The sequence below is a fragment of the Mercenaria mercenaria genome, chromosome 19, assembly GCF_021730395.1.
Source record: "Mercenaria mercenaria strain notata chromosome 19, MADL_Memer_1, whole genome shotgun sequence".
Lineage (NCBI taxonomy): Eukaryota > Metazoa > Mollusca > Bivalvia > Venerida > Veneridae > Mercenaria > Mercenaria mercenaria.
The window spans coordinates 29,025,369-29,049,346 of NC_069379.1; the positions used below are offsets into that span (position 1 = coordinate 29,025,369).

The 23,978-nt window shown below is 32.4% G+C and overlaps 2 protein-coding genes across 2 annotated transcripts; both read left to right on the top strand.

The window, feature by feature from the left end:
- The first annotated feature begins 6,391 nt into the window (after positions 1-6,391).
- LOC123542626 (cerebellin-3-like) lies at positions 6,392-8,825 on the top strand. The gene is made up of 2 exons (XM_045328553.2): positions 6,392-6,775; positions 7,114-8,825. The coding sequence occupies exons 1-2, from the start codon at positions 6,556-6,558 to the stop codon at positions 7,512-7,514; spliced, it is 621 nt and encodes a 206-aa protein (XP_045184488.2). The 5' UTR covers positions 6,392-6,555; the 3' UTR covers positions 7,515-8,825.
- A 10,754-nt stretch (positions 8,826-19,579) lies between these two features.
- Positions 19,580-22,627, top strand: LOC128551091 (complement C1q subcomponent subunit B-like). The gene is made up of 2 exons (XM_053531455.1): positions 19,580-19,720; positions 21,230-22,627. The coding sequence occupies exons 1-2, from the start codon at positions 19,651-19,653 to the stop codon at positions 21,679-21,681; spliced, it is 522 nt and encodes a 173-aa protein (XP_053387430.1). The 5' UTR covers positions 19,580-19,650; the 3' UTR covers positions 21,682-22,627.
- The last annotated feature ends 1,351 nt before the right edge of the window (positions 22,628-23,978 follow it).

Consider the following 23,978-nt stretch of genomic DNA (forward strand, 5'->3'; position numbering starts at 1 on the left):
GATAATTTCTTTTGTTTTACCTCCCACCAGATTCTAGTCCGTTCATTGGTTCATTGGTGGCCCTCTATATTTCTGCAGAGGGTCAGTGGGTGACCCTACATGAGAATTGCAATTCAAAATGGCGGAAATTTGCATTTTCGATATAAAAATGACGATAAAGTAAAAGTTATTATAAGAAATTTTGTAATATTCATATAGATTACTGCTGAAAAAAATGTTGTTGAATTCAAGCAAAATATTTCTTCTTTAATTATGATTTAACGTTTCATTTTTTAGGTTGACTATTCAATGAATGAGGGAGCTATCCTACTTGCCAGGGAGAAGTAATTAATTGGTCGATAAAACAAATCAATTATTGGGTTTGTTACTGATCCTCTTGTATCAAACCCAATAATTAATAATGTTAAATAAGGCATACGACCCTACACTATAAAAAAGCAGACTGAATATTAGGATATACATATAAAACTGTAAAGTACTAACTTGCTAAGACACGGGAGTTTTGTTACTCTCTGTTACGTTGACAAAATTATCTTTGTTTGGCAATATTAATATACAATATACCGTTATAAGTGTTGGAGGTTTACTGTAAGTATTTTCATAACCCTGATTCCCTGGTTCCGTACAAAAACCAATTAAATTTAAAAGTAATATCTCATATTTGATATAATGACTCACTCATATTTATAGGTTCAGAACTGTTTAATTACATTTTCTACCAGGTAACATCTAGACTAGCTTCTAGACTATGATATTTAACTTTACATTTTTATTATTGAATGTAGTGAACTGAGCCAGTCTATATCCCATGTCCAATGATATTTTGAAAATCATTCCTCTAAAAGAGACTGGATTTTATCTCTTTGAAATTGAATTAGACAAAAATGGGAAAAATGTAGAAATATATTTGTTATCAGTCCAGTGGCAAGTCTAGGTATCATCAAAACAGCGCACAAAATGCGTTTGTACACGTTAATAGCTAACTGCGTAATTTCAATTTGACTTGTTTATTTCGACATGTTTGTGTTCTTGTTCCTGTTTTTTTTAATTCTTTTCTAATTCTTTTGAATTATTTTAAGATCATATACGGTGTAAGACATCATAAATAAATACACATGCAACAAGGTTAAAAGAACTCGTTTTCAAAAAGATTAAGATAACCATTATCAAACATTTAAACTTCAATTTATTTTTAACTTGAACATTTTTTTTACTTTTGTTCAATAAACAATTAAGTGACAAAGCATTTTATAAACAATTACTACATTGGAGTGTTTCAAAATACCAAGCCGAAGAGATAGTACATGTAATCGGGAAAAAAACCAACCAAACTAAATATACAGTGTCAAAGTTATCTAATTGGTTCAACCGTCAAACATATATACTGTTACTGGCCGTTCGGTTTGTTTTTTTATTGAGATAAATTTAAATTTAATTTATGTTTCTTTTTTCAGGTATTAGACAAAAAGTCCATTGGTTAGTTGTTTAAAAAAGTAGAATATGAGAAACTATTATTAGACGGTAATTATAACAACACACCGATTGAATATGTATTTTGTGCTAATAGAGTTACGTTTTTACTGTCATTTTTGAATAAAATGTCTGCGCTTTCATTGCTTTGAAAATATTTATAAAATCTTTAATTAGTTTTTTGTACATAATGTATTTATAATATATTATCCAGTCAAAATAATATACACACAGCTTTCTTAAGCGTTTGTAACGCATATGAAATAAAGTGCAGAACTGTACCAAAGAACAAAAAAAAAAGAAAAGAAAAACAATTTGTTAAATATCTTGGTTTATCGTTTTCTTTATATTTAACACCCCTGCTTACTGTAAAATTTCATTTTTCATGTTGACGAAGAGGTTCACCCTTTTAATTATGTTTAAAATGTGTTGACAACTTTGTTGGAAAGATAGTCATCAGGAAGAATTTTTAAATTGTAATTACAATATCTCTACCTCGTTCATGTCCAGTTTATAAATGCGACATAAAAGGAGTATCATTTTCGCTAACGGCCCCACGAATTTGATATATGTAAATGATATAGTTTTTTGATAAATGCTTTGCAGGTATTGTGACTATACATATGTTGATTTAGACTGAAAACGGCATGGTTGTATCATTCAGCTGATACATTCAAAAGGTTGAACGTTTTTACTTGGGTCCAGTTAGGCCCCAAAATTGTTCAAATTATCTCCTAGTAAACACTTCAAATCTGTTACTTACAGTTTCAACTTTTCATTTAATACATTTTTATAAAGAAACGCATTGTATTTTTTAATTGTCATCATTATTATCAACAACTTAAAGTTACTGAGTTGAATTGAGCTGTACTGAGTAAGTGAGTATCCTTGTCTTTTGTAAAATAAAACTGTATTAGAGGAATACATCCTTTTAACGGATATTACAATTTTCGCATTTTTAGTATAACTTCCGTGTTATGTGATAATTATCAACATGATTACCGTTTAATTGTACTAATTCTAGACACATAAGTTTTGGACCCAAACGGTTTAGCCATTTCCGTAAGCTTTCAACAAATTTAGCTTTTTTTAAGAATAAAAGTCATATCATCAACAAAAGCTAATGATTCAAACGACTTAAATAACAATAACACCAACAAATAAAAATTAAAATGCACATACAACACTAGAGGAATATAAAAGCAGAATGAAAGTCTTTTTACTTGAAGAATGGCTATTTTTCACATGTTATTGCCAAACTCGTTAAGATAAAAAATGAAGAGAGAAAAAAATGAGAGAAAAAGATCATTGGCACTGAAAGCTTCCAAATTTACGTTGAAAATGGCAAAATAACTGTAACATTTGAGTTCATGATTTTTATCATGAGAAACCTTCTTTAAAATGTTTAAAAATTGTTGACGTCTTAGGCTAGATGATAACCATCAGGAAGAATCTCTTAAGTGTCGTATACAAAATCTTTATCTCGCTGATGATCTATATAGCTAGTACATACGTGACAAACGGTGATAAACATTTTCAGTTTGAAACGTCATAGTCTTTAATATTGCAACTGAAGCAGTGCTTAATATGTTACAAAGTAAGACAAAGTTGAATAATTTGATATATATATATGTCAGAATAAATTGTATGTTTGATATATTGATAATGTTACACGTAAGCACAGATAGTGTTTGACTCCCTTTTCATGCTATCATTGCTATAATTATTGTTGAATTGCTGTTAATAATAGGATTTGGGTCATCTGCGGCTTATTTGGGTTCATTATGTCGATAACTGGATCCCAGCATCACACGTTATGTCATATACAATAGTTTAAGGGCACCAAATATACTAGTTGTAAAATACTATGTATGAATTTGGAAGAACACATTCTATAAATAGCACCATTCAAAGCTCACGTCTGCTTAGGTATAAATAGGTAGATGCATCACAGAAAGTTCATTTGGTATCCAGCGATTGAAGAAGACACATCGACGATTCAACTAATTTATGCCAGTACCGTGATAAGGAGGTTAATGCAACTACCCTGTCAGGGCGGATAAAAATTATTAAAAAGAAGACGTTTGAAATTTATAGATTAAAAACGTGTTGCAGATTTCAACAATGTTTTGAGCTATTGGGCAAGAGCATAGGAAATTTAACTTAAGATAGCTGAATGATATAGACAATAGCACAGAGAGGCTGAGAATCGGAAAGCGGAGATACCCAGAGTTTGTTAGTTTAATGAGATAGGAGAAGAGTTCCAGCTTATAGACGTTCAGCGTTATTGGCGAAGTACAGCCAAGGCATCGAAGATATACCTATATGGTAGTTGAATGCTACATGTGATAGCATATAAGCGCTGAGCATCCAGGAGACAGGGTAATTATGTAAAGTTGCAACTTCAATTAAAAGGACAGAGGCCGAGCATTTATGCGTTAGGACTCGTATGTTGTTGATTCAAAGGCATTGTCTGACGGGAACTTCAACTATAAGACCAGTCAAATATAGAATCTCCAGCCTATAGGAGTTCGAGCTTATTATTATTATTCTTTGAAGATTGTTAGTTTGATACATTTAGTGATTTGTCTGATCCCTGAAATTATTTAGCTCCTAACAGAAATTGGTACACGAATCATTTAGGCAAGGTAACCAGAGGAAAATTCTATACATGAGATATTTGGTCTAACCAGCTATACGTTTTAACAAAGGACGTTCCACATCGTTTGTCAGCTAATCTAGGACATAGTCACCTTAGCGACTGGACCCATTTCATTGTTCAAGATACATAAGGTGTAGGCACTTTCTTGGGTCATATCACTCGTATCATGACAATATATTGTATTTTATTTTATGAATAAAGGAAGACCACAATATCCATTGACACTAGATGATGCACTCCCGATACCTTTATGCAAGCTATAACTTTCTGTTTCAAATGAGGTTTGAAAACGTCCTGAAATATAGCTACAAAAATGTTGTAAAATAATTAATATGTGTGATAATAATTTTCTTGAAGTTCATGGTGTTGTTTACAGTTGTCTCGACGCGTTTCATGCAATTACATATATGATAGCTTTAGTTCTTCAAATATTGTCTGAAGGTATATTATTTTGAAATTTCAACGGTACAACCTGATCACCTAAGGGAAATATAAAACTCAGTCTCTTAACACAACAGGTCATTTAATACAACATAAATTATTCTTTCATAACTCAGAAAAGACAACTAAATGCAAGTGTTGTCTTAAAAGATGCGTTATTTTCAGCTCGTTTGCCTGTACAGTTGAATTTCAAGGGAGTCAGTGGCATAGTGATGAGCTTGTTGGACTACGGTACTAGCTGTTGGAATTTGACTACGGTCATGTCTGTGATCAAGACTAATTCAGCGCTTGATATAACTCGACGTACTTAAATTTATACAGTTTCCAACAACATTGGCAATGTGTATTTATATAGCAGTCGGATAAGAGAACAGAAAGAGCTTCATGTGGTGCAGCGCTTTTTATAAACATTGCATGACAACATGGGACTCTACTTTTCAGTTTGCTGCATTACATTTTACGTTGCATCGGCCAATTACATTTTGTTCAAGATAAATTCTTCCTAAATTCAAACTTAATCTTGAAGGTCTTGTCCTTTCATAAAAAAAACAAAACAAAACAAACAAAAATATAATAAATAAAAAAAATATCGCATACATATATTTTGATGGGAGATTTTTAATGGTCACCATGAATGTTGAATCCGTCCTGAATGCATTAAAAATTGTTAAAATATTCACGGACGGAAATTCTATATGTTCGTTAAATGAAAAGACCAAACATATATACTCTCTGCAACAGTACGTTATTTTTCACTCGATATACATAATTCAGACAAATCTTGTCACTTATAATTTCAAAAAACAACAACTCAGAATCTCCAACTACAGAGCATTTACTTACATTTCAGGGTAAATATAGTTCATACATCAAAATAGTTTAATATCTACTAACAGCCTTAACGTAAGTATATTAAACAAAACTGTGTTTCAAGACCGATTTGTTTATTGCAACATTGTTTAAAAGGGGCCTCCGTGGCTGAGTGGTTAAGGTCGCTGACTTCAAATCACTTGCCCCTCATCGATGTGGGTTCGAGCCTCACTCACGGTGTTTAATTCTTCATGTGAGGAAGCCATCCAGCTGGCTAACTCAAGGTCGGTGGTTCTACCCAGGTGCCCGCTCGTGATGAAATAATGCACGGATGGGCACCTGGGATCTTCCTCCACCATTAAAACTGGAAAGTCGCCATATGACCTATCATGTGTCGGTGCGACGTTGAATCCCAAAAAAACAACAGCATTGTTTAAAAGACATTGCCCACGTATATGGAGCATATTTCATTCCTCGCGTAGTTGTTTTTGTACAATGTTTCTCTCTATTTACTATAAATAAATGAACTCTGGTGTGATAAATTATCCCTCACATCACAAGATAGCACATATTATTGTACAGTTGTACTTCTTGATGGAAAAGCTGCATAAAAAAATATTGAGATTGAGACGATGATTTTTTTTATATTATGAAGTTGAGCGTCTTGGCCAATATCTTTATGCACAGTTGAAAAGTCCATAATTTGGTAATAACTTAAATTTAAAGACTTCTTTTTCATGAAAGCTACATGTCACAATTTTACGACCTGACTTCGTAAGTTTGAAATATAGTGTAGAGTTTTCAAAATAAAAGGTAGAAGAATAAACAATGACAAAAGTGTTTAAAATAGCGTGACTGTGTCAGTTACCAATCTTCCGTTTTCGATTATCTTTGAAAATTATTTGCTGACAAGAGCAGTACAAAGCAACCAAGTCATCATTCAAGCTACAGGATTGGTTGGTTTCATATTTTCATAAATATTTACATCCTGTTTTTAAAGTATAAAACTACAGCTGCTCACTGATATTTCATTCACTGTTTGCTATTCTACAGTCTCTGTGAAGAAAAATGGCTGTTTTCTTGATTTCGTGTTTTTTGTGCTATTCGTTTGTTGTTCCTTGGGCGCTCTAGAAGATGAGCCAGTGTTCTCAAAATTGAAATATGACAAGGAAATGTTGGAGACAATGGTTAGAATGGAAGCTAGAATGAAGCAATGGGACAAAGAAAGAAAAATATTCGAAGAGAATGTTTTGTCTATTTTGGAGCATCGTAGGGAAGAAATGCAAGAATCGTTTTCTGCCCAAAATGAAAAGTTACAGATGATGTTTGAAGACTACAAAGACATACGCGATGATATAACAAACAGGACTAATCACCTGGAAGAATTAGCAGGTAAACCTATAAATTTTGACTGTACTGAAAACTCTTTAGAATTTTTTCTTGTATATTTGCTTTTAAAATGACTGAAAAACTGTAGTGTTATTTTTTACATTATCTTTTTTCCGTCAGTCGTAGAATGTATCTAAATACTTTATCAAGTCAACATTTTTAGGTCTCGTCATCCACCTACAATATGGATTAGGCATATTTTAATATTTATACTGTCTCTGAGTTATTCTAGCAAGACATAACACTGGTGCCTGACGTTATACGGGGTGATATTATTTTTTCTTTAAATTTCCATTTTTATTTTTATCTAAAATAAACATTTTGACATAAATTGTTTTCAGAAACACCAAAAATTGCATTTAACGCATACACAACGTCTGGGGGAAGCTACAGCGACAACCAGAAGATCATATTCCCTAATGTCCTACTAAATAAAGGTGGTGGTTATAGCAAGGACACCGGAGACTTCACAGCACCTATTGCTGGCTTATACCATTTTAGTGCACATATCTGCCATATCAAAGGTCAATATATGGTTGCCTCAATTGTCCACGAAGGAAAGGAAATTGCAATCACAACCGAGTACGAGAGCTCTGCTGAAAGCTGCAGCTCTCTCAGTGTACCTGCTATTATGAATGTTAATGAAAAAGTGTTCATAAAGTCATCTTATGGATCAAGCAAAATGCAGGCAGATTCTGATTACAGGTGGCCATCTTTCTCTGGATTTCTTGTAAATAAGTGAGGTGCAGAGTATCGTATGTAAAGCAGTTACCGCTTAAAAATCTAAATGTAACTTCCGTTTTTCGGCATTGACTAACTTCACGTAAGTTTGCTTGTTTCACTGGACAATGTTTATTAGTTCATGTTCAAAATAACATAATATGTAATTTATTACAGGTTTTATTACAGATTTAGAGCTCCTTTTTGTTACGAACGTTTACAATGTAAGCATGTATCATGTTATGATAAGAAACTGCTCGACGAAATAATATTGTGAAGGTTTTGTCTATATTATAAAGTTTGTAGAGAAAGCGAAAATTGTTGTCTTAGGTTTATTTATTTACCTATTTAACTAACACATCTTTTTTGACAAAATAATTATGTAAATACATGTACTTTTAAACTAATAAAGTCAGAATAATGAATATTGCTTTAATTGATATTATACGCGTGGAAGTTTATTTATAATCTTAAAAATATTCAAATTTATACAAGTAATTCTAAGATTTGAATTTTTAAACTGATTGTTTGTTGTGAAAACTAACCACGTATCTAGCACATCTTTTGTACTTCCGGGCCCATATAAGAATGTTTTCTTCAAATTTTACACATGAATTGCTATGGTTCAGTATTACATGAGTGGCCGATAGATATAGTTTTCATTTGTTTGATCTATGGAAGTGTAGGATAAATAATCCATAAAACTGTTGTTTTTTTATTTAGAAATATAAGAAATCCCTAATTCTTATCTTTTTGTTTTTCTACTTAGACAATGATGAATATTGACTAAGACATGCAGAGTAATAACAAAATTGTATAAATTGTATTTGTATGAATGTTATAACTTAACATTTCTAGTTTGAATTATATGTATTAATATATACTCAAAACACGATTTTAATAGCTCTTTAGCAACATCAGCTACCTGTCAACACCTAGATAAGACAAACATGGTTCAATGACGGCATTCAGAAGAAAATATCATTTCAAATAGATGCTAATTACATGAGATAATGTGGGTAGCAAATTCAAATCAAATTTATACGCATAATCTAGAGAGCAATAGTTCAAATCAGATGTTGAAAAGTATTTTATTTGCAAAGTGTAAATGCATTTATCACTTTTAAGAATGTTCATATCTGCTTGTTTGTTGACATTTCAAAATATTTCTCTATATGCACACAACATGCTACTTTTCCGTCTAAAAACTTGTTTTGTATAACAGACTCAAAACATGTTAACGTGTGTTATCGTGCCTATATCATAATCTTTAATTCCTTAGAATCATTAATATATGTGCTGTTATTTAATAAACTGATGATTGAAAAGTTTGTTATTCTGCGTTTTTTATAGGTGTTGCATATCTTGACAAAAATACACAACTTGTATAACAAAGCAATTTGTTGCATCGTCGAATACCACGATTGACATTGTACCTTATCCGTAGGATAAGGGTTGCGGTTGTCGAGTTGGTAAGGTGTCGGGGGCTCAAACCAGTGACTGCGGGTTCTAGCCCAACCGAGATCACAACAATGCGTTCTCATACCAGCAGTACTGGGTTTTTAAGGAAGCGGCCTCGAGAGTGGATCAATTACGGCAAAGGAACTAAATTAAAATAGCAAAAAACAACTTGTGGGATATTTGGTCAGCTTTCTGTCGTCCTCCACAATAAAAATACTTAAAAGACCCATTACAACCAAGTGACTTACTTTCCCTTCGAAATAAACTTGATGAAAATCATTTTAGCAATACAGGTATAAAACTGCTATCCTGCAAGTTGACATGTGGACAATTTAGTTTATACTACATTGTCTTAGCTCGAGTGCTTTGAAAGCTTCAAGCTTATTGGAACCACTCTCGAGTACGCTTCCTGGAAAAGCCAGTACTGGTGTCATATGAGATGTCATGGTCTTGACCCCAGTCGGGCTCGAACCCACGACCCCTGGATTTAGGGGCCGACACCATATCCAGTAGACCACCGCTCCCCTGTCTCCTGTGGACAGTTTAGGCCCTTTCTGACTTAATGTGTTTTCACAATTTCATCTGCTTAATTATTTAGTCTTTATCCCTTTCCAGTATACTTTCAAAACATAGATAAATATCCGTCTTCCACTTTAGAAGCAAACTGTGGAGTAAAGATAACCAAAGAACATCAAGTAATACTGAGAATACTAAAAACTACATTTAAGACCCGCCACAAGCTAGTGACCTACTTTTTCCTCCGACATGAACTTCATGAAAATCATTCTGAAAATACTGCAATAACAAAGCTATACAAAGCGGCAGGTGGACACTTCAGGTCCTTCTTGAATAAAATTGTTTTTACACAACTTCATCTGCAAACCTATTCAGTCAGTCTCTTTTTAGTATAAATAAATAACCATCCTGTACTGTTAAGACAAATTTTGGTCTGAGTTCAACTTAATCCATCAAGAACTGCTGCATAAGTGTAATAAAATCTTTGATATTAAACATTGTCTTGGCCTAACATAGGTCACTGTCAATTTTTAACTAGATTATTGTATTTTCCTTTTTTCTATGCACAACGTGTATAATTATTATCATGGAAGTACAAATGATTACATTCTGTAGCGCGTCTTTAAGCACGTCGCCTGGCCTATATCACACTCCAGTCAATTTGTCACTAGAAAGTTTATTTCTGATATATGCAAATCCTGTATTATAATAATTACCATCATTAAAACACAAAAAAAATACAACTATTCTGTTGCGGGTCTTTAATTGGATTCAATATGTCACCGAAAAATTAGGGAAGATACGGAAAAAAATACACCTTTTAACTGAAAATGACACAGTCGACAAAGTATTGGAGATCAGCATTGAGATAAATGTTTACCACTGTTACTTATTGTCAGGTAGAAAGGCTTGTTCCACCTTCAGTTAGTAGTTTTCAGCTGAAATTATATCTATTTATGCTGTTATAATCACAGTAAATTCAAATCCCATCTTCTTGGCAGAAGGTAATATGTTGTAATATATATTGTAATTCGTGATGCAAAAATCGAACTATAATTTACACAATTTTGTATTATGTACGAATATATGTTATATACGAATATTCACCACATACACCCCTACCCACCCCCTTCCAAAAAACAAACAAACAACAACAACAAAAACACAATGTTATAAATAACTTTTACTTACTTATTAATAATTATTTAATACAATTGTCTTGCAGGCTACAAAACGCACATATTATGTTTCTGTACGTGCAATGCTAATCAATACATACTAGTATAACAAATACGAATCAATACATCTAAGTTGGGAACTCATCATGAAACGGTAAACAAAAATAAATATATTTTTATTCAAAGTGTCGTTAGATCGTATGTTTCTCAGCTTGCATGTTCGATAGGAAATGTTACCACAACGTGAAACTTCAGTTATTGTGTGCTAATTACAAATAGTCTTATAACAAAATTTAATCCTTAAAGTCTTGGAGGCTTTCTATTTCAACTTATTTATAAAAAAAAAAAAGAAAAAAAGAAAGAAAAAACAAGAAACATTAGTTTACAGAAATCCTCGTATTGTTTCGTATTGTTTTTGATTAATGCATATATAATTTAAAAATGGATTGTCTTTTATTTTCTCCTACAAAACAATTGTAACATAAGATGAATTTATACCATATTTTCAGAATGATTTTGAAATAATGTAAACAATAGCTCATAACATTTGATATTTATTATCTACAAATTACTTATACCTACTGCGTCACTATGTTACTACAATTTTGTGTTATTCCAATAATCAATTCCAACAGTACCTATGGTCAATATCTACCGCAGTTTAGTAGCAGGTCAACAGAATAAACACAATGTGTTTGCATTTAAGATAACAACTCGATGAAATATTGCTTAATAACATGTTACAGATATATATTTTCCTGTCATTGGCTAATGAATGACACTTAAGTTTTGTGCTTTATCGCGTTTTTCATTGTTTCTTGTCGTTTCTGAAGAATCACAGTCTTAAATAAAGCATCGTATGCTGTGCTGATCTGTCCTACATGTGCGACGTGCTGGCCCTCTGGACTTTTTACAGCCCCTGTCGTGAGACTTTCTGTAGAATATCAAATTCTTTTTGCAACAGACATTCATTTTCTCTTCTTTTTTTGCGACGCTATATCCTAACAGTTAACAACTTACTTGTTTTGGGTTTCACGCCGTATTCAACAGATTTTTCAGTCATGCAACAACGGCCAGTGTTCCTGGATTCTGTACCAACACAAATCTGTTCTCAGTAAGAAACTGTCAATTTCCCCACATGAATCACGAATGGGGCAACGAACGGTTTCAGACATAAAGCCTTTTATCAAATTGTTACGGAGTACAATGTCATACGCTTCGCCCAAGGATCATACTCACGACCCCACGATCCAAAAATCTGCACTTTCCCTATTGCACTTAGCGGGCTGGTTAATATGTTTATATTTACGGACTTTTGCGGAAATGGTGTTAACGTCAATTTCTGTACTGAATATGGTTCAACATATTTGTAACGATAACAATCAGGAAGAGGCAGCATCATTTTTTATATTATAGTACGATTGTCTTATTGGTGTACTTATAAGCTAGTTATAGATAACGTAAATTTTCGATATGCACTTTAAATAACGAAATGAAATCACAAACAACATAATGACATAATCTTAGAATAAAATACGGTAAAATGAAAATTTGTTCAAATGAAATAAAAATTGATCAATGACTTTATAATGTTTGACGAAATTATTTAGAATCTTTTTCATGAGTTTGATTCTTATAGTTTAAAAATACAGTACATGTGTAGCTGTCTAATTTTGATAATGTAAAATAAAGGGACTCAGCGATGACACCAAACTATTTGTGCAATTTACTCTTTTTAATTGATATAAATTGCACCAAATGCTAAAATTGGAGTATCGTAATTGATGTTAAAGATATTGGCAAACTTTAGAATAATGCATTGAACGGAATAAAAAATATGTAAACAGAAATCTAAATGCCTGCATTATCATGACTTGTGCGTATGTGTTCAAGTGGTTTTGGCAATGAATGTGAAATACGACGTGTGACCGTAAAAACACTCTAATACCTATAGTGTAGTAAACTGAAGATTGAAATATAGGTTTGAAACGGTATAGTATTGACCAGCTCTGATCTGTGAGTTTTGTTACTGTCCGTTACGATGACAGAATCCTTATTGTTTGCCAGTATTAATATTAAATATACCCTTATAAGTATAGGCCTAAACATTGCAAGTAACCAAGTAAGTTAGTATTTTCATTAGCCTGATTTCCTCGTTCCGCAACAACCAAGTCAGTTTCATTGAAAGCAATATTTAATGGTTGACAGAATAAATATCAGTGTCATAATTATTCAAATTTATTTGATAGTTTTATGATTTTTATTTTGAAGGTTCGGAAAAGTTAAATTACTTTTACTAAGTGATAACATCCACCCCGCGCACAAAATGTGTTATACATGTAAATAAGTAGATGTCTGATTTCAACATGACCTGTTTATTTTGACAAGTTAGCTTTTTTTTAAAAAAAAAAGAAAAAAGATCTTAAGAGTATTTACAGCTTTAGATATCATGAATGAACAAGTTAACATGCGAAAAAGTTAAAATAACTCTTTGTTAAAAACTGAAGATAACCAGAGCTATATTTACAATACTTAGTTTTTGTTTATAGTGATCTTCTCGCTGATTACAACTTCGTCTGGTTGTGTTTAACACTAAATTAAGGCTTTGTAAAACTAAAAAATATATAAATTATTATATTAACTAAATTACACTTATGCTGACTCTAAAATCTGTAAAAAAAAAAAAAGCTGCAAAACAAATGTATTTTACTGAAATTAAATAATACATTTTCAAAATATATCTATTTTGAAATATTTTCTTTTGTTCAATAAACAGTAAAGTGACAAAGAATGTTATAAACAATAACTACGAACGTTATTTGACTGTTTCAAAATGACAAACTTAAGAGATAGTAATCAGGAAGAAGCAACCCAAATAAATATACAATGTCAAGGTTATTACCGGCATAACTGTGAAAAATATACTCTGTATGACTTGTTGTTGAGAAAATTTCAGATTAATGTTAAGTTCTTCAGGTATAAGAAACAGTCCTAATTATTTCAAATTAAAAATAAGTAAACATGACAAAATGTTTATTAGACGGACAATATTGAAAATACAACTGAAGCTTGTAACTTTTGTCTTTTAAAAAAACAAAACAGTGATTTCGTTGCTTTGAAATAAAATATATAAAAATACTCGTATTTTTTTCTAATTATTACATTTTTATAGCATAATATTAAACTCTCTAAAGTGTCTAAAGTGTTAGAAACGCTCATGAAATAAGGTGAAGAACTAAAACATAGAAGAAAACAACATGTTCAATATCCTGGCTAATCGCCTTTATAGTTACGTAATACCCGAGCTCACGAAAAACCCGTGGTGGCATTTCAGCTTCATTATTTCACAATTTCTGCTTCCTGATTTCACGATTTCCACTTCATGAATTCACGAATTCACGATTTCTGCTTCCTGATTTCACGATTTCCACTTCATGAATTCACGATTTCACGAATTCACGATTTCACGAAAAAACTTCACGATTTCTTGATTTCACGATTTCGTGATTTCACGATTTCTTGATTTCACGATTTCGTGATTTCACGATTTCTTGATTTCACGATTTCTTGATTTCACGATTTCCACTTCATGAATTCACGATTTCTGCTTCCTGAATTCACGATTTCCACTTCATGAATTCACGATTTCACGATTTCCATTTCATGAGTTCACGATTTCACGATTTCCACTTCATGAGTTCACGATTTCCACTTCATGAATTCACGATTTCACGAATTCAAGATTTCCACTTCACAAATTCACGATTTCACAATTTCCACTTCATGAATTCACGATTTCACGATTTCCACTTCATGAATTCACGAATTCACGATTTCCACTTCATGAATTCACGAATTCACGATTTCCACTTCACGAATTCACGATTTCACAATTTCCACTTCATGAATTAACGATTTCACGATTTCAACATTAAACTTCACGAATTCACGATTTCTTGATTTCACGAATTCACGATTTCACCATTAAATTTCACGATTTCACGATTTCACGATTTCATAATTATAGTACAATTTCAACTTTTCGCGATTTTATTAGTCACATGACTGATGTATGACGTAGAAAACCGCGGGTGATATTCGCTACATGTAAGATGGCGTGTTATATAATTGTACAACCATGTTTAGGCACTGAAAGTGAAAACTGGCCGAAAATGCCTCAACTGATGAGGAAATAGACTAACAAACAATACTTTTAGAATGCATTATTGCTTAAAATGTGAAATTGTTCCAGTCCCTTTTTTCGGTTTTAGTAAGCTCCTCATCTTTGTGCTATTAAATGAAAAGCGTTGCATCTTATTCACATGTAAGCTATTGCCACCTGCTGTGTAAATGGTATGCAAACTGAGTTGATCAAGAGTAGGGCCGTTTAAAATGTAAAAAAGCGGCATAGACGTTACAGGCGTGGAAAGGATATACATACAAAATATAAATTCAATCCATGCAAGCACTCTCTTTTAAATGAACAGAAACCAATGTGTCTATAGTCGGAAAGACGGATTCCAAAACAACGGACTGACGGACGGACAACTGCAAGGCTTAATGCTCCGTCGCCATACATGGCGTGGGCATAATAAACATACTTATATATTTTGGAATTGTCTAAAACAGTAAAGGTACTTGGGAATCTTATTTTGTTCATACATGTTTTAGTGTTGAAAGTACCCAATACTGTGTTGGTACAGGCACCAATATCCCTCCCCAACCTCCACACAGACGTATGCAGGAGTATAAACTCATCTTCTTTAACCCAGACCATTCATTATGTTTACACTTCATTGAATGGAGAGTAACGGAATGGATAGGCCAAATAGAACAAGTGAAATCAAGAAATCATGAAATCGCGAAGTTTAATTGTGAAATCGTGAATTCAAGAAGTGGAAATCGTGAAATCAAGAAATCGTGAAATCATGAAATCGCGAAATCAAGAAATCGTGAAGTTTTTTTCGAAAAATCGTGAATTAATAAAATCGTAAATTCGTGAAGTGGAAATCGTGAATTCAGGAAGCAGAAATCGTGAATTCATGAAGTGGAAATCGTCAAATCAAGAAATCGTGAAGTTTTTTCGTGAATTCGTGAAATCGTGAATCCATGAAATGGAAATCGTAAAATCGTGAATTCATGAAGTGGAAATCGTGAATTCAGGAAGCAGAAATCGTGAAATCGTGAATTAATGAAGTGGAAATCGTGAAATAAAGAAATCGTGAAATCCAGAAATCGAAATCGTGAAATAAAGAAATCGTGAAATCCAGAAATCGTGAAATCAAGAAATCGTGAAGTTTTTTCGTGAAAACGTGAACGAATTCATGAAATCGTGAAATCGTGAATTCATGAAGTGGAAATCGTGAAATCTGGAAACAGAAATCGTGAATTCGTGAATTCATGAAGTGGAAATCGTGAAATCATGAAGCAGAAATCGTGAAATAATGAAGTTGAAATGTCACCACGGGTCTTTCTTAGACTGCAGAATTTGATTTTTCATGTAGACGATGAGGCTTGCCCATTTAAATATGTTTATAATCTGTTGACAATGTTTTTGAGGTGATATTCATCAGGAAGAAACATGTTTAATTTATTTACAATATTTCTATCTCGTTAGTATCCCGGTTTATAAATGGGACTAAAAGCATTGTCCTGTTCCCCTCACGACCCCACGAATTTAATTTATGTAAATGATATAGCTTTATTTTTGGTAATAGCATTAAGACATTGTGAGTCTATATGTGATGACTGTGATTGAAAACGGCAAACTTGTATCATTCAGTTGATACATTCAAAAAGTTAAATTTTACTGAAGTCCAGGTGGGCCCCATAGTTCAATACACCTTCTATACACTTCCAATATATTACCTACAGTTTAACAATTCCATTGAATATGAAGAAATGCATTGTATTTTTTAAAATATAATCGTTATTATTAACAATTTAAAGTTATTGAACTGAACTGAGTTATACTTTCGTAAAAAAAAGCTTTATTAGAAGAAAAAATCCTATGGGCGGTTATTACAAATTTCGCATTTTTTTTGGAATACATCCAATTTTATGTGATAATGAAATACAGTTAACGTCAATTATGCGATGCTTATGGATATGGAAACTATGTACCTTGACAATTGTGTTTAACTGTACAAATTTCGAACACATATATTTCAGACACAAGAGGTTCGGACAGTTATGTAAACTTTCAACAAATTTGGATTGAAATAACAATCAAATTATAAACAAAAGCTAATGCCATAAAGGACTAAAATAACAACAACAACAAAAAAGAGATGGTAATGATGACCCTGGATCGCTCACAAGAGTAAATGGGACTACAGACTCTAAGAGTATTAACGGGCTTTTCCTTTGATATGACCGGGTGATGTTGTTTTGAGTCAGATTCAAACATAGCGTAAAGATCATCATGAGAAACATTCTGACTAAGTTTCATTAAGATAGGATCATAAATGCGACCTCTACAGTATTAACAAGCATTTGATGATTAACGGTTGTCTCGGTACGTTGCGTGCAATTACATAAATGATAGCTTTAGTTCTTCAAATATTGTCTGAAAGTATATTATCTTGAAATTTCAACGGTACAACCTGACCACCTAAGGGAAATATAAAACTCAGTCCCTTAACACAACTGGTCTTTAAATACAACATATATATATTTCAATGGTCACAGTGAATTTTGAATCTGCCCTGATAGCATTGCAAATTATTGAAATTTTCATGGACGGAAATTCTATATGACAAAGCCAAAACATATATTTACTCTGCAACAGGACCCTATTTTTCACTCGGTATTCGAGTATCAATTTGCCATCATATCCTTTTCAAAATTTTGTTCGAAAGGTTGTGGATGACTTAGTGAAAGTTATGATTTTCCAGCTTTTATATCAAGTACCTTTCAACAAACGTCAGATCGATCCTGGTATTTAAATCTACGAAACCTAACTAGCAGCACTATTGGTCTATATGTAACTAATGTTTTGATTTCGGACAATTTAATCAATTGGTATCATTCTGTAGGTCGATTTTCTGTTTTTATTTCTTCTGATAATGCTGACCATATCAAAATCTCCAAGAATTGACACATGCTTTATTTTTTGTTAACAAAGGAATTTGTGCTTGACACTCCAGTCATACAAAGGAAATACTTTCCTGAACCGGTTATCTTAACAGCTTACATCTTCTTGTTAGTTGTTAAGTTTGATGACTTAAAATCACTTGCCCCGTCACAAATGTGGGTACACGTCTCACTCGGGGCGTTTTGAGGAAGCCATCTAGCTAGCTTATGGAATGTCGATGAATCTACCAAGGTACGCACGACAGCGCACCTGGTGCCTTCCTGTGCCATTTAAGCTGGAAAGTCGACACATGACCTATAATTGTGCCGGAACGACCTTAAACCCAACACAGATGTATTCGGCTACACTAAAATTACTAGTGGATTTTAATTAAGATTTATTTAAAAACGATTTTATTTCAACAAATTATGGGAAGTATTGCGTTAAAAGTTTTTAATATATTGTTCATACTTGGTTTTGGTTAAATATTCCTAGGTGCTCATTGTATGCATTCTGTAAGTTAATTGAACAAACAAAAATGCTAAAAGTCTATAATCGCTTTTCTTTGTGGTCTTATCTGGCACGGAACATCATATTAACAGTAGATGTTACCGAAGAAGGTCTATTTTGAAACGCTTCCAAATGTTCAAACAATGGAAAACAATTTTTTAAGTGTTTCAAAGCCAAAGCTTTATGCTCACTAGTTTCAGGCTTATTACCAAAATGTTCTACTCCAAAAGCCAAAGCATTATGTTCCCTAATTTATGAAGTGTTTCGAAATTAAAGTACAGGTAACCATGGTGAAATAAACACAACAGGTGACATATAAGTGGCGAATGGTAACACAAGTTTAAACATAATGCAGACAAATCATGTCACATATTATTAAAAAAAAAAAAAAAAAAAAAAAAAAAAAGCTCAGAAACTCCAACTACAGAGCATTTACTTATATTTCAGGGTAAATATAGTCCATACATCAAAATATTTTAATATCTGTTTACAGCGTGGACGTTAGTATATTAAACAGAAATGTGCTTGAAGACCGATTCGTTTATTGCAACATTATTTAAAAGACGTTACCTACGTATAAGGAGCATATTTCATTCCTCGCGTAATTGTCTTTGTAAATGAACTCTGGTGTGATAAAATATCCCTCAAATCACAAGATAGCGCATATTATTGAACAGTTTTACTTCTTAATTGAAAAGATGTAGAACAAAAGTATTGATCTAGAACAGTTACGATGAATTTTCAAATTGTGAAGTTGAACATCTTTGCCAATACCTTTATGTACAGTTGAAAAGTCCATTGTGATAACTTTAAAGTTTCTTTTTCATGAATGCTACATGTCACAATTTTACGACCTAACATCGTAAGTTTGAAATATAGTATAGTATTTTCAAAATGAAAGGTAGAGGAATAAACAATGACAAAAGTGCTTTTAGTGTGACTTTGTCAGTTACCAATCTTCCTTTTTCGATTATCTTTTAAAATTATCTGACAAGAGCAGTACAAAGCAATCAAGTCATCATTCATGCTACAGGATTGGTTGGTTTCATATTTTCATAAATATTTACATCCTGTTTTAAAGTATAAAACTACAGTTGCTCTCTGATACTTCATTCACTGTTTGCTATTCTACAGTCTATGTGATGAACTATGGCCGTTTTCATGATTTCGTATTTTATTTTGATGTTCGTTTGTTGCTCCTCGGGCGCTCTAGAAGATGAACCAGTGTTTTCAAAATTGAAATATGACAAGGAAATGTTAGAGACAATGGTTAGAATGGAAGCTAGAATGAAGAAATGGGACAAAGAAAGGAAAATATTTTGTACAAATTTGTACAAAAAATGTTTTGTCTATTTTGAAACATCGTAGATAAGAAATGCAAGAATCGTCTTCTGCCCAAAATAAAAAAAATACAAAGGATGTTAGACGACTACAACGAGATACGTAATGAACTAGCAAACAAGACTAGTAGTCTGGAGGAGATAGTTGGTAATAATATGATCCTGATTTATCATATAAAACTTTTAATTTTTTTTATCGTATACCTGCTCTTATAATTAAAGTGTTAATATGTAAAAGCTGAGGAAGTAACTTCTTATTTTCCCCGAATCTTTCCTCATGGAATATTTCAGTATTTCAGAAAATGCTATAACGTTAACTTTTACAAGACTCCTTATCGGTACTTAAGGTACTTCTGCACATTCGAATCAATTACATTACTACTCTTTAAAATTTGATTAAACATTGATTGTTTCAAAACTTCAGAATTTATTTTGAGAATTTGGCATATAGGAAAAATAGGGTCGTGGTTGATCTTTTACTGGATTTAATTGAAAATGTTTGGACCGTGTGTTTCTTTTTAGATATTTGAGAATGTTTAAACCTATCTGTGCAGTTCAAGCTGATTGTGATACATTTTTGTTTGGAAGTATTCAATGTGTCAGATGTTTTATCATCCTAGTGTAACGTTAGAAAGACAGTAGCGTTGCTGTTGTAATACTGTAGAATCCGGTAAATAAGCGCATATTTTGAATATAAGCGTATGAAAAGTAAGCGGATATAGCCTTACTGTTAATGTTTATGGAATAATAAGAGCATGTTATATTCTCACCGCTATCTTGTCGCGAAAATAAGCGCATATCCGATTAATAGTAAACAAACAACAGCTGCGTTACTAGCATTATACTGAGATACTAGAAGTTGTAAATCATGAATGCTGGTGATTTGTGTTTTCATCTGCTGAATAACCGATAGGTGTTAAAAGAGTTTAGCGTCTATTAGTAACGTCTAGTTTCTGGTATAAGGTTAATCGTTCACAATATGAAATCATATTTGCAGAAAATCTGGATAGCAGAAAAGTTATTTGCGTTGTCGTTACCGTGTGTCTTCTTTGTATAACTCTGTGAAAAATTATAGATAAAACACATTATAAACGCAAATCTTATTCGATGTTTCAGTTTTGGTTTAAGGAAAAGAAATTAGAAATTGTTGACTTTTACAAACGTTATTGTAATCAGTACCGCACATGCAAGGGGTATAACACGGCATACGGCTTGTCTATAAGCGCATATCATATATAAGGGCATAGATTTTGGCCTAAGTAAAAGCGCATATCAAAAATAGGCGCCAAAAGTGTCACTAAAATTATTCTAATCTTATACGCTTATTTACCAGATTCTACAGTATATTTACTCACCGGTTGTCATTAGTTCATAGAACGATTTTCACTTCCGTAGACCGAATCCAGATTGTTTCTACCTTTTCCGGATAAATGACCTTACGTCATTACTTCTGGTTTATCAAACGTGCTGAACTACCTTAAAATCTATACTGAAGATTATGTTTTATAATATTTTATGTATAATTCTAAAATCACATTACTTGTACCACACAATACATAAAACAAACATAAAGCTAGCCGTTATAAGTATTTTGCCATTGCTCTTACAATTTTCCACTATTGTCTAAACAAAGATAACTGAATACTTTGTTCTTCAGGAACACCAGTCGACACACAAAAAGTTGCATTCAACGCATATACAACCTCTGGGGGAAGCTACAATGAAAATCAGACGGTTGTGTTTCCTCATGTTCTTCTAAACGCAGGCGGCGGATATAACAATATCACCGGAGACTTCACGGCACCTACTGCTGGCTTATACTATTTCAGCGCACACATATGTCATGTAAAGGGAGCTTATATGGTTGTCTCAATCGTCTATGAAGGCAAGGAAATTGCTATCACAACCGAGTATGAAGGCATTCAATATAGTTTTAGCTCTGTAAGTGCCCCGGCTATAATGAAAGCAGGCGAAAAAGTGTTTATTCAGTCTGCATACGCACATAGCAAGATTTACGCAGATACTGGATACAGATGGCCTTCCTTCCCAGTTGTGCTTGTGAATAACTTAAAATCAAATGATATTGCTCAAACTGTTGTGTTTAATTGACATTACTAACAATTCAGACTTTCCTAGATATATGTTTCCTTAGAAAAGTGAACAGTATGTTACTCAGTTTTGTTTTTATATTGGTTAAACTCAATGTTTTGACGCATTTGTGTTCGAGTGTAGTTATTCGTATTAATTCCGTATGTTGAGATAACCTTCTAATGGTGATGTTTGCATTTATTAGAAAAAAATAATACAAAGTTTCAATACCAAAGACATCTGATATATAGAATGACAACTCAGTTTAGATAACAAAATGTATATTCAGAAAGTATGTTCGTAAATAGAATATATCGTATTTGTTGTAAATAATGACGGAGTGCATATTTCAGTCGGCGTAAACAGTTATACGTACTAAGAGCTTAAGAATTTACATTTTTATTTTATTTCATTCGTAGAGTTTATTGCAATATTTTATAAAAACTAACACGACCTAGTTTCCACATAGCAATCGGACGGCTAAACCTGTGAAGTTTTGTAGTGTACGTCATAGCTCTTTCATGTATTAATCCAGCGTTGTTTTTGGCAATTCATGAATAAACTTCTCGTAAACAAAGTGTAGTTGATATTATAGTTACCCTTTACTAACGTTGTCTGTAAATTGATATATTAACATTCGCTATATGCTTCTACAGAAATTCAAAAATAAACGTCTTGCAAGATTGCTGCAATTACTAGTATAAAAAGGAGACATTCTTTAAATGAATATATAAAGAAAGTCTTCGGCAACGTCAAGTGCTTTTTTATCTTTCAAAAACATTGACACATACTGTTTATATTTAAGGGTTTATTCTTGTTCAGACTAGTTGCAAAATTGAATAAAGAACATCGCATACTTGTGGACTTTATTTTTTATTGAAATCTTTTAAGAATGTTGCTTTCTATGAATACATCATTGCGTAAACTATTTATTTTGTGTTGTTTTGTTTTTCCACCACGAGACACCGTCATAGTCTTACTTTTTAATTTATTTCTTGTTTTGATGAAAAAATACGTATTATCGAAACTGAACATCAACTACTTCGGATCAGAATGAAAGAAAATTCGTAGAATAAACTGTTTTATTCTAAATGTTTTACTTCTTCTACTGTCATTTCTGGTAGTTTTCATTGTTTGCTACAACTTGCATTTAATCGTTTTCATGAACTATAAAGATTTCTTTGAATAATGTGTTTCCTCAAATTATGTTACTATTCACCCGAACTATGAACTGTAGTACAATCTTGAATGCGCGAAACTTTAGAGAGCCCGACCGCCGAAAACGTACGGCACGCAGATCCGGCAAAATTTTGGATTTGACCAGTTACAAAAAGCTAAGAAATAACGTAAAAAGTAATAAGGAAACAATCAAAACGCTACTTTCTACTTAAAAATTTTCTACGAGTAACCCTAGACAATATTGGAATCTGGTTAGTATGTTTGTAAAACAAACTTTTTACTAGCACTTTTAACCGATATTTCTAAATAATAATAAACTAGTATACTGTTGATTTCCTGGTCACGCACAAACCAAGTCAATTTTATTTAGAAGTCTCATTTTTTATATGATAAAAAGCAATGTCATAATTATGTCAATATCATGAGTTTTATTATTTACATTTTGTCCAGAACAGTTCTATTACTTTTACTTCTTGGTAACTCCCATCCAGTGCACATAATGTGTTGTACATGTAAAGAGCTAACTGCGTAACTTCACTTTGACTTCTTGTTTATTTATGACCTGTTTGTGTTTTTGTTATCGTGTTTTTTTTTCAAATTATCTTCTTAAAATATCATAAAAAGTACATATGCTACACAGAACTCGTTGACAAAAAGATGAAGCTAACCAGAGCTATATATAAAACACTTAGTATTGTTTTTATGATCTTCCAGCAGATTGCGACTTAATCTGATGAAAGGTTTAAAACACTCAATTAAGGATGTTTAAAATTGAGCTTTCAATTAACCAAATACACTAAATGCTAACACTAAAATTGTAAAAGGCTGAAAAATGAAAACAAATGCAATTTAATAAAGATAAAATGTAAGGGTAGATTTTCCGGAAGCACAGAACACCCAAAACACAGCCATAGAGCTATGCATTGCAAAGTAGGCCAACAATAAAAAGAAGCTGTAACGGAAAAATATTGCAGATAGGTTGCTTAAAAATCTAACAATTAGTACATTATAAATATATTAAATATTATGCAAAATACAGAAAAATGAGGGTGGGGTGGCGATGGGTAAATAAAAAAGGTCGGATGTAAAATTAAACAACTAGGTTTCTGTTATTTTTATCTTAATTTTTTTTCTTTTAT

Bases quoted from the DNA above. Each gene is read 5' to 3' on its own strand.
- LOC123542626 (XM_045328553.2), top strand. From the start codon at position 6,556: ATGTTGGAGACAATGGTTAGAATGGAAGCTAGAATGAAGCAATGGGAC. The intron at 6,776-7,113 runs GTAAACCTATAA...AATTGTTTTCAG, and splicing joins TCACCTGGAAGAATTAGCAG to AAACACCAAAAATTGCATTT.
- LOC128551091 (XM_053531455.1), top strand. From the start codon at position 19,651: ATGTTAGACGACTACAACGAGATACGTAATGAACTAGCAAACAAGACT. The intron at 19,721-21,229 runs GTAATAATATGA...TTTGTTCTTCAG, and splicing joins TAGTCTGGAGGAGATAGTTG to GAACACCAGTCGACACACAA.